At 41.0% G+C, this 12513-nt stretch overlaps 1 protein-coding gene across 1 annotated transcript in view; it reads left to right on the top strand.

Annotated features, from left to right (window-relative positions):
• The first annotated feature begins 2362 nt into the window (after positions 1 to 2362).
• RBM28 (RNA binding motif protein 28) overlaps positions 2363 to 12513 on the top strand; it is a 30717-nt gene continuing 20566 nt past the window's right edge. Inside the window, exons 1-8 of the mRNA XM_053553481.1 lie at positions 2363 to 2547; positions 7357 to 7515; positions 7826 to 7920; positions 8930 to 9005; positions 9381 to 9473; positions 10254 to 10325; positions 11134 to 11335; positions 11454 to 11590. Of these exons, the coding sequence (XP_053409456.1) occupies positions 2430 to 2547; positions 7357 to 7515; positions 7826 to 7920; positions 8930 to 9005; positions 9381 to 9473; positions 10254 to 10325; positions 11134 to 11335; positions 11454 to 11590 (952 nt within the window). The 5' untranslated portion in view covers positions 2363 to 2429. The remainder of the gene's footprint in view (positions 2548 to 7356; positions 7516 to 7825; positions 7921 to 8929; positions 9006 to 9380; positions 9474 to 10253; positions 10326 to 11133; positions 11336 to 11453; positions 11591 to 12513) is intronic.

The raw sequence follows: 12513 nt of genomic DNA, 5'->3' as shown, positions 1-12513 counted from the left end.
TTAAAGTAATGCTTTAAAAAATGTCTTAAGTGTTTGTTTTAGCTAGACAGTCTGCATGATGCAGCTGTCTTGCACACAGGCCTACTCTTGAGTCTGGTGGGATGGCAAACTCTGTGTTCCAGAATCCAGGACTACCTGGATCTATACTTGGCCAAGTGAGACCTCTCAGCTTTGGGCCTGTCTGGTGAACTTATCTAAGGGAAGATCTTCTGTGTACCAGCTGGATGTTATATTTGCTTTGTGTGTTCTGATGTGGTTTTGCAGTGTGCCTGGTATTATTTATTTGTAAGAATTTTTTTTTAAACAGGGTTTCACTTTGTCACCCTGGGTAGAGTGCTGTGGCATCATAGCCCACAGTTATCTCAAAATCCTGGGCTCAAGCAATCATCTTGCCTCAGCCTCCCAAGTAGCTGGAACTACAGGTGCCCACCATAATGCCCAGCTATTTTTTGGATATGGAGTCTAGCTCTTGCTCAGGCTGGTTTCAAACTCCTGAGCTCAAGCAATCCACTCACCTCAGCTTTCCAGAGTGGTAGGGTTACAGGCGTGAGCCACCATTCCCAGCTGATTTTTTTTTTTTTTTTAAATAGGAGGTCTTGCTCTGTCACACAGACTGGAAAGCAGTGGCATGATCATTAGGTCACTGCAGCCTCAAACTCCTGGGCTTCAGTGATTTTCCTGCCTCAGACTTCAAATTACTGGCATTACAGTCCTGAGCCAGTGCACCTGGCCCTATTTGTAAGATTTTTTAAAATGAATATTAAATCATAGCTGTGTACATTAATGCGATCATGGGGCACCATACATTGGTTTTATAAACAGTTTGACACATTTTCATCACACTGGTTAACATAGCCTTCCTGGCATTTTCTTAGTGTAAGATTTTTTTTGAATTGTCTGTCTTCCCTACTACACTATATTCTTTATGAGGGTGAGGAACCTGTCTTTTGGTAGCTCACCAAAAAATTTTTGGTTCTCTTCTCTTCTCTTCTCTTCTCTTCTCTTCTCTTCTCTTCTTTTCCTTTCTTTTCTTTCAGTCTAAATTTGCCTCCCAGGCTGGAGAGCAGCAGCATGATCAAAGCACATAGCAATCTTGAATGTCTGGACACAAGTGATCCTCCTACCTTAGCCCTCAGAGTGGCTGGGTCCACACAGGTGTGCGCCACTATATCCAGCTAATTTTAAGCTCATTACTTTTATCCCTAATTCCTGACACATGGTAGGATCTCAGTAAATATATATTGAAAGATCAATGTACTCAATACTAATATATATGTATACACATCATGTGTAGGTGGTATATATATATATATACATATAATCACTTACACATTCATATGAATGATTACACAGGACTATAGTCCAGAAAGGAGGGAAGAGGAGGGAGAAGGGGAGTTAGGTTGGGAGGAGAGAGGGTATTTGGTGGGAACTCACCTAATGTGCACAACGCAATGGTATATTTCTTCTCTCTCTCTTTTTTTTTTTTTGAGACAGAGTCTCAGTATGTCACCCTCAGTGTCACAGCTCATAGCAACCTCAAACTCTTGGGCTTAAGCGATTCTCTTGCCTCAGCCTCCCAAGTAGCTGAGACTACAGGCACCCACCACAATGCCTGGCTATTTTTTGTTGCAGTTGTTTAGCTGGCCTGGACCGGGTTTGAACCCGCCACCCTCCATGTATGTGGCTGGCACCATAACCACTGTGCTACAGGTGCTGAGCCGGAATGGTACATTTCAAAACTATTTAGAGTATAAATGTCTTACCACAACAAATAAGTAAGTGTACCAAATCAGCACATTATACCCCATAAATGCATTAGTGTACAGTTATGATTTAATAAAAATATATATAAATAAAATTCAGTTTATGAACTAAATATATTCTATATATGTATACAGAATAATTGTGCACAATCTGTGTCTGTGTGCACTTTAGTAACCACAATTTTTTTCTGAGGCCGAAGTGACAGATGTCTTACATTCTCATGATAATCTCCCAAGTGATGTAAATGACATACTTGAGTTTCTGTCTGTGTACTGGCTGTGTTCCACAAATGTGGAAACACTTCAGAAGGTGTTTATTCAACAACTTGGACGGAGGCAAAAATGATTTCTCCAGCCTATCCTAGTGAATTTGGGGTCGATCTCCTGGAGGTGAGATTTTTTTTTAGGCAGGTAGAAATTGTTGATGCCAAGTTTCCCTCAAGAGGCGGGAGCACCGCTTAAAAAGCTCCGTCTCTGGGACGTCACTATTTTTTTCATTCCGGAACGCTTTTTCTCTCTTTCCTCTCTGTTTTCCTCCGGACTCTTTTGAGCAACGAGCACTTCCGGGATCTACCGTCAATTCGGCTGCGGCTCGGCGCGGTCGTCCTGTTAAAGCAACCTCTCGGCTCCCTTCCATCGAGCCCCTTCGCTCGCGCCCTCGCTCGCATGGCCGGCCTGACCCTGTTTGTGGGCAGTCTCCCGCCCTCGGCCCGCAGTGAGCAGCTGGAGCAGCTGTTCAGTCAGGTGGGGCCGGTGAAGCAGTGCTTCGTGGTGACTGAGAAAGGTAGGGGCGGGGCGGCCGAGGATGGGGCTGGGGTTTGTTGGGAGCGGGATCGGACGACGACACCTTCCCAAGCTCCAAGGAGCCATATAATTCTTTATCCTCTAAGTGCGTTTCTTTTTGGGGTTCTGTAGAGGTCAGTTTATGAAAAGCAAAGCATTTTCTGACGTTTCTACAGCACTTTCTATTATTATGTATGCTCTCATATGCAGTCTTACTTGGCAGTAATGAAAATAGCTAACTTAAAAAGTATCAGTAACGCTTATTGTGAGTCGCCTGATTGCTAGGCCCTGTATTGAGTTCGACACGGGCTATCTTGTTAAATTTTCTCGAAAGCCTTAGTCTTTACCGACAGGAATCTGGGACTTGGGGAAATTTAGTAACTTTAGTTTACGTTCGTACAGCTATTAACTAATGCAGATTTGAATTATCACACCTGGAGTTCTTAGCCAGTATACTATTCATTTGTCAGTTTATTTATTCAGCAAATACTTATTGAAGGCCTGCTATGTGCTAGGCACTGTGGAAGGTCCTGAAGATACAGCAGTCCACAACACCAAACCAAGCCATCATTGCTTTTATGTTTTCAGGGGGGAGAAGACAGCCAATAAACAAATGAGCCACATATATAGTGATTGATAATGATGATAAATGCTAAGGAGAAAAATAGAGAAAGGAGTTAGAAAGTATATGTGTATATGTAGGTAGAGGAAGAGGAGGTAAGAAATAGCAATAAAAACAGAGTGGCTAGGAAAGATCTAGATTGAATTAAATTCCTCTTGGGGAAATAGCAGTTGGGCAGAGGAAGAAGCAAGCTCAAAGAAACTGAAGCAGGAATGTGCCTGGTATACTGGAGGAGCAGCAAGGAGGCCAGGGTGACTGGAGTGAAGTGATGAAGGGAAGAGTTAGGAAATGAAATCTAGAGTACCGTATCATGTAAGTCCTTATAGGCTGTTGCAAAGACATTGCCTTTTACCCTGAGCTAGGAAGCCTGAAGTAGGGACATAAGGATTTTAATTGTAGAATCATTTCTTCCTCTTACCTGGACTGTTAAGGGGCACCTGAGACAGGTACTTGATATTACCCCAAACATTTTGCCCTCTTCCAAGTTACCATGCAGTTTCTGTCGGTGGCTTCCTCTTTTCTCTGCCTTTAGTGGGAGTGGAATCTCATGGACTAAGTCTGCCCCTCCCTGCCATGGTATCTGAATATGTGAGTAGGCAGACTACCCTGTTAATATCACCCCATCCTTAGCTTCTATTTTGTTGTAACAGAAGTTATACCTAGGATTGTCAGCATAGCTTTGGATTATACCTAGGATTGTCAGCATACCTTATGTCCCCACTTCAGAGTGACATGATGAGCATTAAACAGAATGTGAAGTATATAGGATTTTCCACAAAGTCAGTAAATCTCTCCAGTGACTCAGGACAAAAGTCAAGTCTGACTCCTCTTTTTCTTATACTCCACACCTGACCCATCAGCAAATCTTCTCAGCTCTACCTTCAAAAATGTCCACATTCTAACCACCTTTTCCCACCTCCTCTGCTACCATCCTAGTTTAACATCATTATCTCTCACCTGGATTATTGTAAGAGACTACTAACTGGTCTGTTTTCATCATATTCACCAGCAGTCTATTCAGAACACAGCAGCCAGAGAATCTGGCTTTGAGAATCTTTCAAAATGTAAGCTAGATCAACAAGCCATGGTACCTGCCTGTAATTTGTCATTTTAAGTATAGAAGAAGATAAATGAGAGAATGGGGTTGTTGTACAATAATGTTTCTTAAACTCTTGAGTGCATCATGACTAGAGTTTTGTTTTTTTTTTAATTTATTTTTTTTCCTTTTTTTTTTAGAAACAGAGTCTCACTTTATCACTCTCGGTAGAGTGCTGTGACATCACAACTCACAGAAACCGCCAGCTCTTGGGCTTAGGCGATTCTCTAGCCTCAGCCTCCCGAGTAGCTGGGACTACAGGTGCCCACCACAACACCTATTTTTGGTTGCAGTTTGGCCAGAGCCGGATTTGAACCCACCACCCTTGGTATGTGGGGCCAGTGCCCTACTCACTGAGCCACAGGCACTGCCATTGACTAGAATTTTTAAAAAGTGAAATAGTACAGAAGGAGCACATCGCATATGGTAAAGGATAAGCATTTGTAAAAATTTTATTTTGGTTTCAAAGAATATATACATGGTGCTGGGGTTCCACATTCCTTACTGCGAGTTGTCTAAACATTTTGAGAAACACTGCTATACAGTGCTAGGTGGTTCTGCTCCAGGGAAAAACAGGCCATTGAATGGGAATTCTCCTTTGAGTCCACAGAATATTGGCTACATGTAACCTTATCATAAGCCTTGTGTACTTGGTATACATTCTTAACAATCTCTTATTCCCTTTTTTAAAAAACTATGCACTTTCCTTATTCAGACAGCTGAGATGTATTGAAAAGAGTGCTGCACTCAGTGGAATTGGAAGGAGGGTATGTGGAGTGACGTCTTTGTCAATGGTAATAGCATGTCACTTAACATCTTTAAGATGGGAATAATTTCACAGGGTCATGAAGGATTCTAAAGGTATATGAGAGTGCTTTGCAGACATATAAAATGAATTGTTATTTATTGTGAGTGTGTCTTTTTATTTGGGCATTTCAGCTGCTTCATTTTTGTTTTTTTTTTGAGGGTTTTGGGGGACAGTCTCACTATGTTGCCCTTGGTAGAGTGTCGTCGCGTCACAGCTCACTACAACCTCAAACTCCTGGGCTTAAGCGATTCTCTTGCCTCAGCCTCCCAAGTAGCTGGGACTACAGGCTTCCCCCCACAATGCCCAGCTATTTTTTGGTTGTAGTTGTCATTGTTTAGCAGGCCCAAGCTGGGTTTGAACTTGCCAGTTTTCGTATATAGGGCTGGCACCTAGCTGCTGAGCTCCAGGTGCTGAGTCAACTGCTGCTTCATTTTTGGTTGTACTGATCAGGAGATGGGCCCTGAGGTTTTTTGCTCTTATTTTCTGAAGGTGAGTGGGTAGGTTTATGTGAGGAGTTCCAAGAGAAAATAAATCAGTCTCTACATCACAGTATGCTTTCCTTTACCCAGTTTATATGGATCAGCATCCTCTCAGGCTTGTAACCTGAAGCATATTCAAGTGTAGTGCACATGAGCGCTGTTTCTCTTCTTCAGGTAGTAGGCAGACTTCTTAGTCTGTCCTTTTCCTTTTTCAACCAATAAATTACTTAAAATTTTACTGAATGAAAATATTACATAGGGCGGTGCCTGTGGCTCAGTGAGTAGGGCGCTGGCCCCATATACCAAGGGTGGCGGGTTCAAACCCAACCCTGGCCAAACTGCAACAACAACAACAAAAAAATAGCCAGGCGTTGTGGTGGGCGTCTGTAGTCCCAGCTACTTGGGAGGCTGGGGCAAGAGAATCGCCTAAGCCCAAGAGCTGGAGGTTGCTGTGAGCTGTGACACCACAGCACTCTACCAAGGGTGATAAAATGAGACTCTGTCTCTTAAAAAAAAAAAAAAAAGAAAAGAAAAGAAAATATTAAATAAAAAAGGACAAAGATAGGTTATAGTTGATATTGATAATTTTTCATTTGCTTGGTACTTATATTCTTCTCTGTGGAGTCCTGTGGAAGAACATGGGGCTAATAGGGAGGAATTAATTCAGCTGCTAAAATGCTGTTGTGACGTTAACCAGTTCACTTGCTCTCCTCTATCTCAAATTATTCATTTGGAAAGAAGGCATGATAATTGCTTTTCCCATGTTAGGTATTCTGAAGCTAAATGAAAGAAGAGATTCCAACTGCTTTGGAAGGGTTTAATTTGATATTTCTGGCTAAGACATTAGTAATGGTAATAACATCTACAGGCTCCTAAGGCAGAGTTTTTTGTTTGAGGTTCTTTTGTCAGGACTTCAGGCATTTAGTGCTGATGTATTCTGAGAAGGGAACTGCATTATATTCTGATTTTTGAAAGTACTATACTGTCTTAGTCCATTTTCTGTTGCTTATAACAGAATACCTAAAACCAAATAATTTATAAAGGAAAGAAATTTACTTCTTAACAGTTTTAGAGCCTGAGAAGTCCCAAGTGGAGGGGTCATATCTGGTGAGAGCCTTCTTGCTGGTGGGAACTCTGGCAGAGTCTTGAGGGGACTCAGTATTATCACCTCAAGGGGGCTGAGCTAACATGCTCGCTCAAGTTTGTTGTCCCCTTATGATAAAGCCGCCTGTTCACTCTCAACAGTAACCTGTTCATTCATTAACTCATCAACACGTGAATTAATCAGGATCCATTTATTTCTTAGAGGCCCCACCTTTCAGTACTGCCACATTGGGGATTAAATTTCTATCACATCAAATTTAGGGGACACATTCAGAATATAGCACATACCTTTCCTACCTTCTCTGGTGATGTTTCTTTTTTTCTTTCTCTCTTTTTTTTTTTTTTTCACAATCTGGATTGGCAGTAGTTGTTCTTTTTGAGATTGAGTTCTTCTTTGAGGGGCTAATGTATGTCATGGATCCTCCATAGTATTGAGATTATCAACATGGAGGAAGAAGGTACTAGCATCAAAGACACCAACTTAAAGAGGAGGAAGCCTAACAGTTTCTGAGCAAAGTGGGGAAGGGACCACTGATGTCACTCTTGTTTCTTTCCCTCATGAGACTTTTTGCAAACTGATAGCATGGTGGCTTGTTGGTACATCTGCTACTAAGAGTTTAGGCTTTGCGGATTTACTCATTTAGTGTTCTTCTTGGCTTATGATCCTCTCTCCTTTTCATTCCCCACTTGCATTGTTCCAGGGAGCCAGGCATGTAGAGGCTTTGGATATGTCACTTTTTCTATGCTGGAAGATGTTCAGAGGGCCCTCAAGGAGATTACCACCTTCGAAGATCGCAAGATCAATGTGACTGTTGCCAAGAAAAAACTGAGGAACAAGGCAAAGGAAAAGGGGAAAAATGGTGAGTTTCTAGGAATTGAAGGAAGTTTTCCTTCAGGGTTAGGAGCACTGTGTCAGTGAGGAAGAGGCAGAGTGGGAGCTGCTAGAACTTAAGGTTCCTGTGTTTCTTTTTGGGATCATTTAGTATATTTTGATACTCATTTTAGTTCCTTTTTTTCCATCTCAGTCTGAAAAATCCAGTGTTCCTGGGTATTGCTGCATTTAACCCTGTGGTAAATGGCATCTGTCACTAGTAGCTTTTTTCTGGGCTGTTCTGGCCTACAACTGGGTGTTTGGAGCACAGACTTATTCCATTGCTTTTTACTTTGTAGAAAATCTAGAGTTCTCAAAGAAGGACTTGAAGCCTACAAAAGCTAAAGTGGCAGATAAGAAAGCCAGATTAATTATTCGGAACCTAAGCTTTAAGGTAAGTGAGAGTAAAAACTTATACTGCATATAGCCAGGTATTGTGGCAGGCGCCTATAGTCCCAGCCACTTGGGAAGCTGAGGCAGGAGAATTGCTTAAGCTCAAAAGTTTGAGGTTGCTGTGAGCTGTGACAACATGGCCTCTACCAAGGGTGACATAATGAGACTCTGTCTCAAAAAAACAAAACAAAACAAAAAAACTTACATTGCATGTTCTGAAGGCTTAGAGCCAAGGAATGCTCGCTGATGGAAGTCCTAACTAAGATGGTATCATTGGGCTTAATTCCTTTTGGGAATGAACCTTAGTGCTTTTGAATTCAGAAAGTGAGCCTGTATAAGAACTTATTAAGGACACTAAATGTGAAGATGCCTTCCTTTTAGAGAAACTACTACTGAGAAGGAGAAGAAAGAAAAATTTCTCTGATGTCTGTTTTTTTGCCTCATAGATACTAAATAAGATGTCTTCTATTCAGAAACATTTTATGTCCTGGTCTCAGATGTAGGCTGGGCACAGTGGCTCATACCTACAATTCTAGAACTTCTGGAGTCAGGAGGATCACTTGAGACCCAGAGTTCGATACCAGTCTAGGCAACATAGTGAGATCCCATCTCTACCAAAATTAAAATTAGTTGGATGTGCACATCTTTTACCCTAGCTACTTGAGAGACTGAGGCAGGAGACTCACTTGAGCCCAGAAGTTTGAGGTTATTGTGCAAAATGATTGTGTTGCTGTACTCTAGCCTGTGCAACAAAGTGACAAGACTCTGTCTCAAAAAAAAAAAAAGATTAGAAAAGGAGTTAAAATATTCAACTTTTTTCTTTTTTTTTGTGGTTTTTGGCTGGGGCTGGGTTTGAACCCGCCACCTCCGGCATATGGGACCAGCGCCCTACTCCTTGAGCCACAGGCGTCACCCCAACTTTTTTCTTAATGAATAAACTTAGTAGGAGATGTTTTATGGTTATTTGCTATAGTAATATTTCTCTTTTTCTTTCTTCACTTTGGTTTCAGTGTTCAGAAGTTGACTTGAAGACAATATTTGCTCAATTTGGAGCTGTCCTGGAAGTAAATATTCCTAGGAAACCAGGTAATAGTAAAATTTCCATTGGTGTGGATTGGCTATTACCCTTGAACTAAGTACCTTTTCAAATAGAAATACAAGGTTCATGTCATACTTTTTGTGATCTTTGGACAATACGATGTATGTGAAGTATTTGGTATAGTGCTTGACAAGCGATAAAACCCCAAATAGTATTGTTATTCCCCTGATAGTATTATTAATTAGATCAGAATGAATTTTAGAAGACTAGTTGCAGTTTGAGAAAATGCATTACTCTCTCCAAGCCCAAATCAAAGTATACTCAGCAAAAGGCCATCTTGCCAGCCCAAGTTGCTGTAATTTTCTTAGTACTCTGTTGCCGTCCCCCTGCTGCCTCTAACTTCTTTGTACATTTGCACATAGATGGAAAGATGCGTGGTTTTGCTTTTGTTCAGTTCAAAAACCTCCTAGAAGCAGGTAAAGCTCTCAAAAACATGAACATGAAAGAAATAAAAGGTAAGTTTTCTCTCTGTATAACATTGACCTAGATATTTCTGGTGTTGTGGTGAATTAGCAGAGTAACCCACTTTCTATATTTTCAAAAAGGCATTTTCCATTGTTGGGGTTTTTATGGCTAATATGGAAGCCATCTTGGTGAAATATTCCTAACACATGATCTTGGAGTCAAACTTGAAAGACCTCATGCCAATATTCTTTCCTTTATTTAGAGAGTGTCCTTTTAAATTCCTCATGAAAATGTCCCTGACATAATTGCTGATAGATGCAGGTTGGTGTCTAGGTTCCTCTTTCTTGGCTGTGATCACTGTTGAGCATCCATGAGCTATTAAGCTGACTGTGACTCTTAATAGAGCTATTAAGCTGTCTGTGACTATTAAGCTGACTCTAGGTATCAATGTATTAAGTATTATGCCTAAAGAAGGGCTTGGCTTAGAGACTTCCTATCTTCTGAGGAGGGTGTGGGTGATTCCAGAATGCCTGTTTTGCTTCTTGCTAGTCTAACAGGAGAGGATAGTCTAATTCTTTATTTTTTTATTCCATCTTATCCCAGGATGGTGGCTGTATAGAAAGCAAAATTTTTGTTTATTGATAAAAAGGTTAAGGATTAAAAAATGTAGGCAGTTACTGGGTGCTTTATTAAAGGACCAGCATTCTCTGATTTGACAGTTTATTGTCTCTTCTGGTTCTATTATTATCGTTGATGACTAGAGATCATTTATAGGAGATAAGGATGTTAAAGGAGGGCAGTCTTTCCAAGGCCACTTTTTTGTTTGACAGGGCGGACAGTGGCCGTAGATTGGGCTGTCGCAAAGGATAAATATAAAGATACTCAGTCTCTTTCTGCCCCAGGTAAGATGTGATAGTGTTGGGTAAGGGGGGTTGTATGTCCTGGGTGAGAGTGTGGAAACAACTCTTGTTTTTATGATAAAAATATAAGTGAACCTGCTTGTCAGAGTGAGAATATTGCAGAAGATTAACTTAAAGAATGAGACTGAGTGTTAAGGAAAACCTCTAGATTCCTGCCAGCTCAGAAATGAGCCCTGGGCTATTTGTCAGTTCATACTGTACCATCTGGTAATCTGTTCCCAAAATGTAGAACCTTTTGAGTCTAAGCCCACTCCTGGGGGTGGCTGTGAATGGGAAGTAGAGCCTGAGTTCATTGTCTCTTCTACTTGCTATCTTTTCCCAGCTTTTCATAATAAGATGTAATGGAATATTATTAGAGAAACTTAACACTTGAGTTTTACCTATGTTTAGAAAATAATTGGCTATTAAGCCACCAGAGTCTTTAACTGAGGTCAAAGTTCATGATTTGGCTTTACCCCAGAGTGAGCATCGTGCTGGCTGTGGTATTTGGTGTATGGATGGTAGTCTATTTGTGGAGACTTAGTGGCAGTTTTCATTGTGGACCAGATAACCTTCAGGCTTCAGGTGAATGGGACAAAGATTCCAAAGAAATTTGAGTGGTGAGGGTTGTTTGTTTTGTTTTTTTCTCCCCTTCATATTTTCTCATACTTAACTATATTATGTATAGTAAGAAAAATACATGAAATTCTAGAAAATCAAAGAAACTAAGAACTTGGAATATTAGTCAATCCTGTTAAAATAATCTTGTTTGTGATATTAAATGGATACCTAACTTTATCTCCCTCCATAGGTGAGGAAAAGAGCCATGAACCTAAACCTCAGTCATCAGTTAAAAAGAACAGTGGGAAGAAAGAGGATATGGAAAAGGAAGAAGATGATGATGTTGAAGTTGATGGTGATAACGATGACGATGATGACGATGACAGTGACAGCAATGAAGAGGAGGAGGATAAAGACTCAAAGGTGACGAAGACTGCGCAGATTCAAAAGAGGTAAGCAGCTCAGTAGAGGAAGATTCAGGATTGTCTTTCTCCATCATTGCAGAATTAATGTGTGTAAGTAGGTCCCTCTGTGAGCCCATATTCTTTGTTCTGAACTGTGCTATTGCAGAGCAATCAAGAGAGCAGCCCCTGCAGAAAGCAGTGAAGAAGACCATTCTGATGAGGACCTGGAGGAAAGAGTTAGTATTGGTGGTGAAGAGGAACTGGCTCAGAGTGATGCTAGTACTGAGGCCCAAGAGGATGAAGGTTTGCTCGAATCTTCATAAATGCCTTTAAACTTTAAGTTACTGAGAAGTGTGCATCAGTTCTACTCAGGCCTTTTTAAAATAGGACACCAGGATGTTCTATCAAATTTATTTAAATACTGAAAAGAAAACAATTTGTTTGTTTAAATGAGTTTGTAGTGGCGTTTGAGGGTGAAGATTCTTTCTTAGAGAATTTAAAACCTAGCTTAATGCTGAATTACTACCTCTCTCTCGATTGTCCAAGTTAAATGCATAACTGGATAAACAGGATATTGCATCTTAACACCAAAGTAGATTTTAAGCCAACTCTTTCAAGCTGACACAGGAATAAAGAACTATATATTAGGGCGGCGCCTGTGGCTCAGTGAGTAGGGCGCCGGCCCCATATGCCGAGGGTGGCGGGTTCAAACCCAGCCCTGGCCACACTGCAACAACAACAACAAAAAAATAGCCGGGCGTTGTGGCGGGCGCCTGTAGTCCCAGCTACAGCTACTCGGGAGGCTGAGGCAAGAGAATCGCGTAAGCCCAAGAGTTAGAGGTTGCTGTGAGCCGTGTGACGCCACGGCACTCTACCAAGGGCGGTACAGTGAGACTGTCGCTACAAAAAAAAAAAAAAAAAGAACTATATATTATCAGTTCAGGCTGCCATAACAAAATGCCATAGACACCTACGGTGCATCTTAGAATGGGTACGGGCGAAACTTACTAAAGGCAGAATACAAATGTCTACATACAATAACTAAGAAAATGCCATGAAGGCTACATTGAACAGTTTGATGAGAATATTTCAGATTGTATATGAAACCAGCCATTGTACCCCTTGATTGCATTAATGTACACAGCTATGATTTAACAATAAAAAAAAAAAAAATGCCATAGACAGGGTGGCTTAAACGTTAGAAGTGTGTTTTCTCAGAGTTCATA

This window comes from Nycticebus coucang, chromosome 11 (genome assembly GCF_027406575.1).
Source record: "Nycticebus coucang isolate mNycCou1 chromosome 11, mNycCou1.pri, whole genome shotgun sequence".
Lineage (NCBI taxonomy): Eukaryota > Metazoa > Chordata > Mammalia > Primates > Lorisidae > Nycticebus > Nycticebus coucang.
Note: the sequence above shows the minus strand (reverse complement) of the source record. Positions and strands in the feature narration are given on the sequence as shown.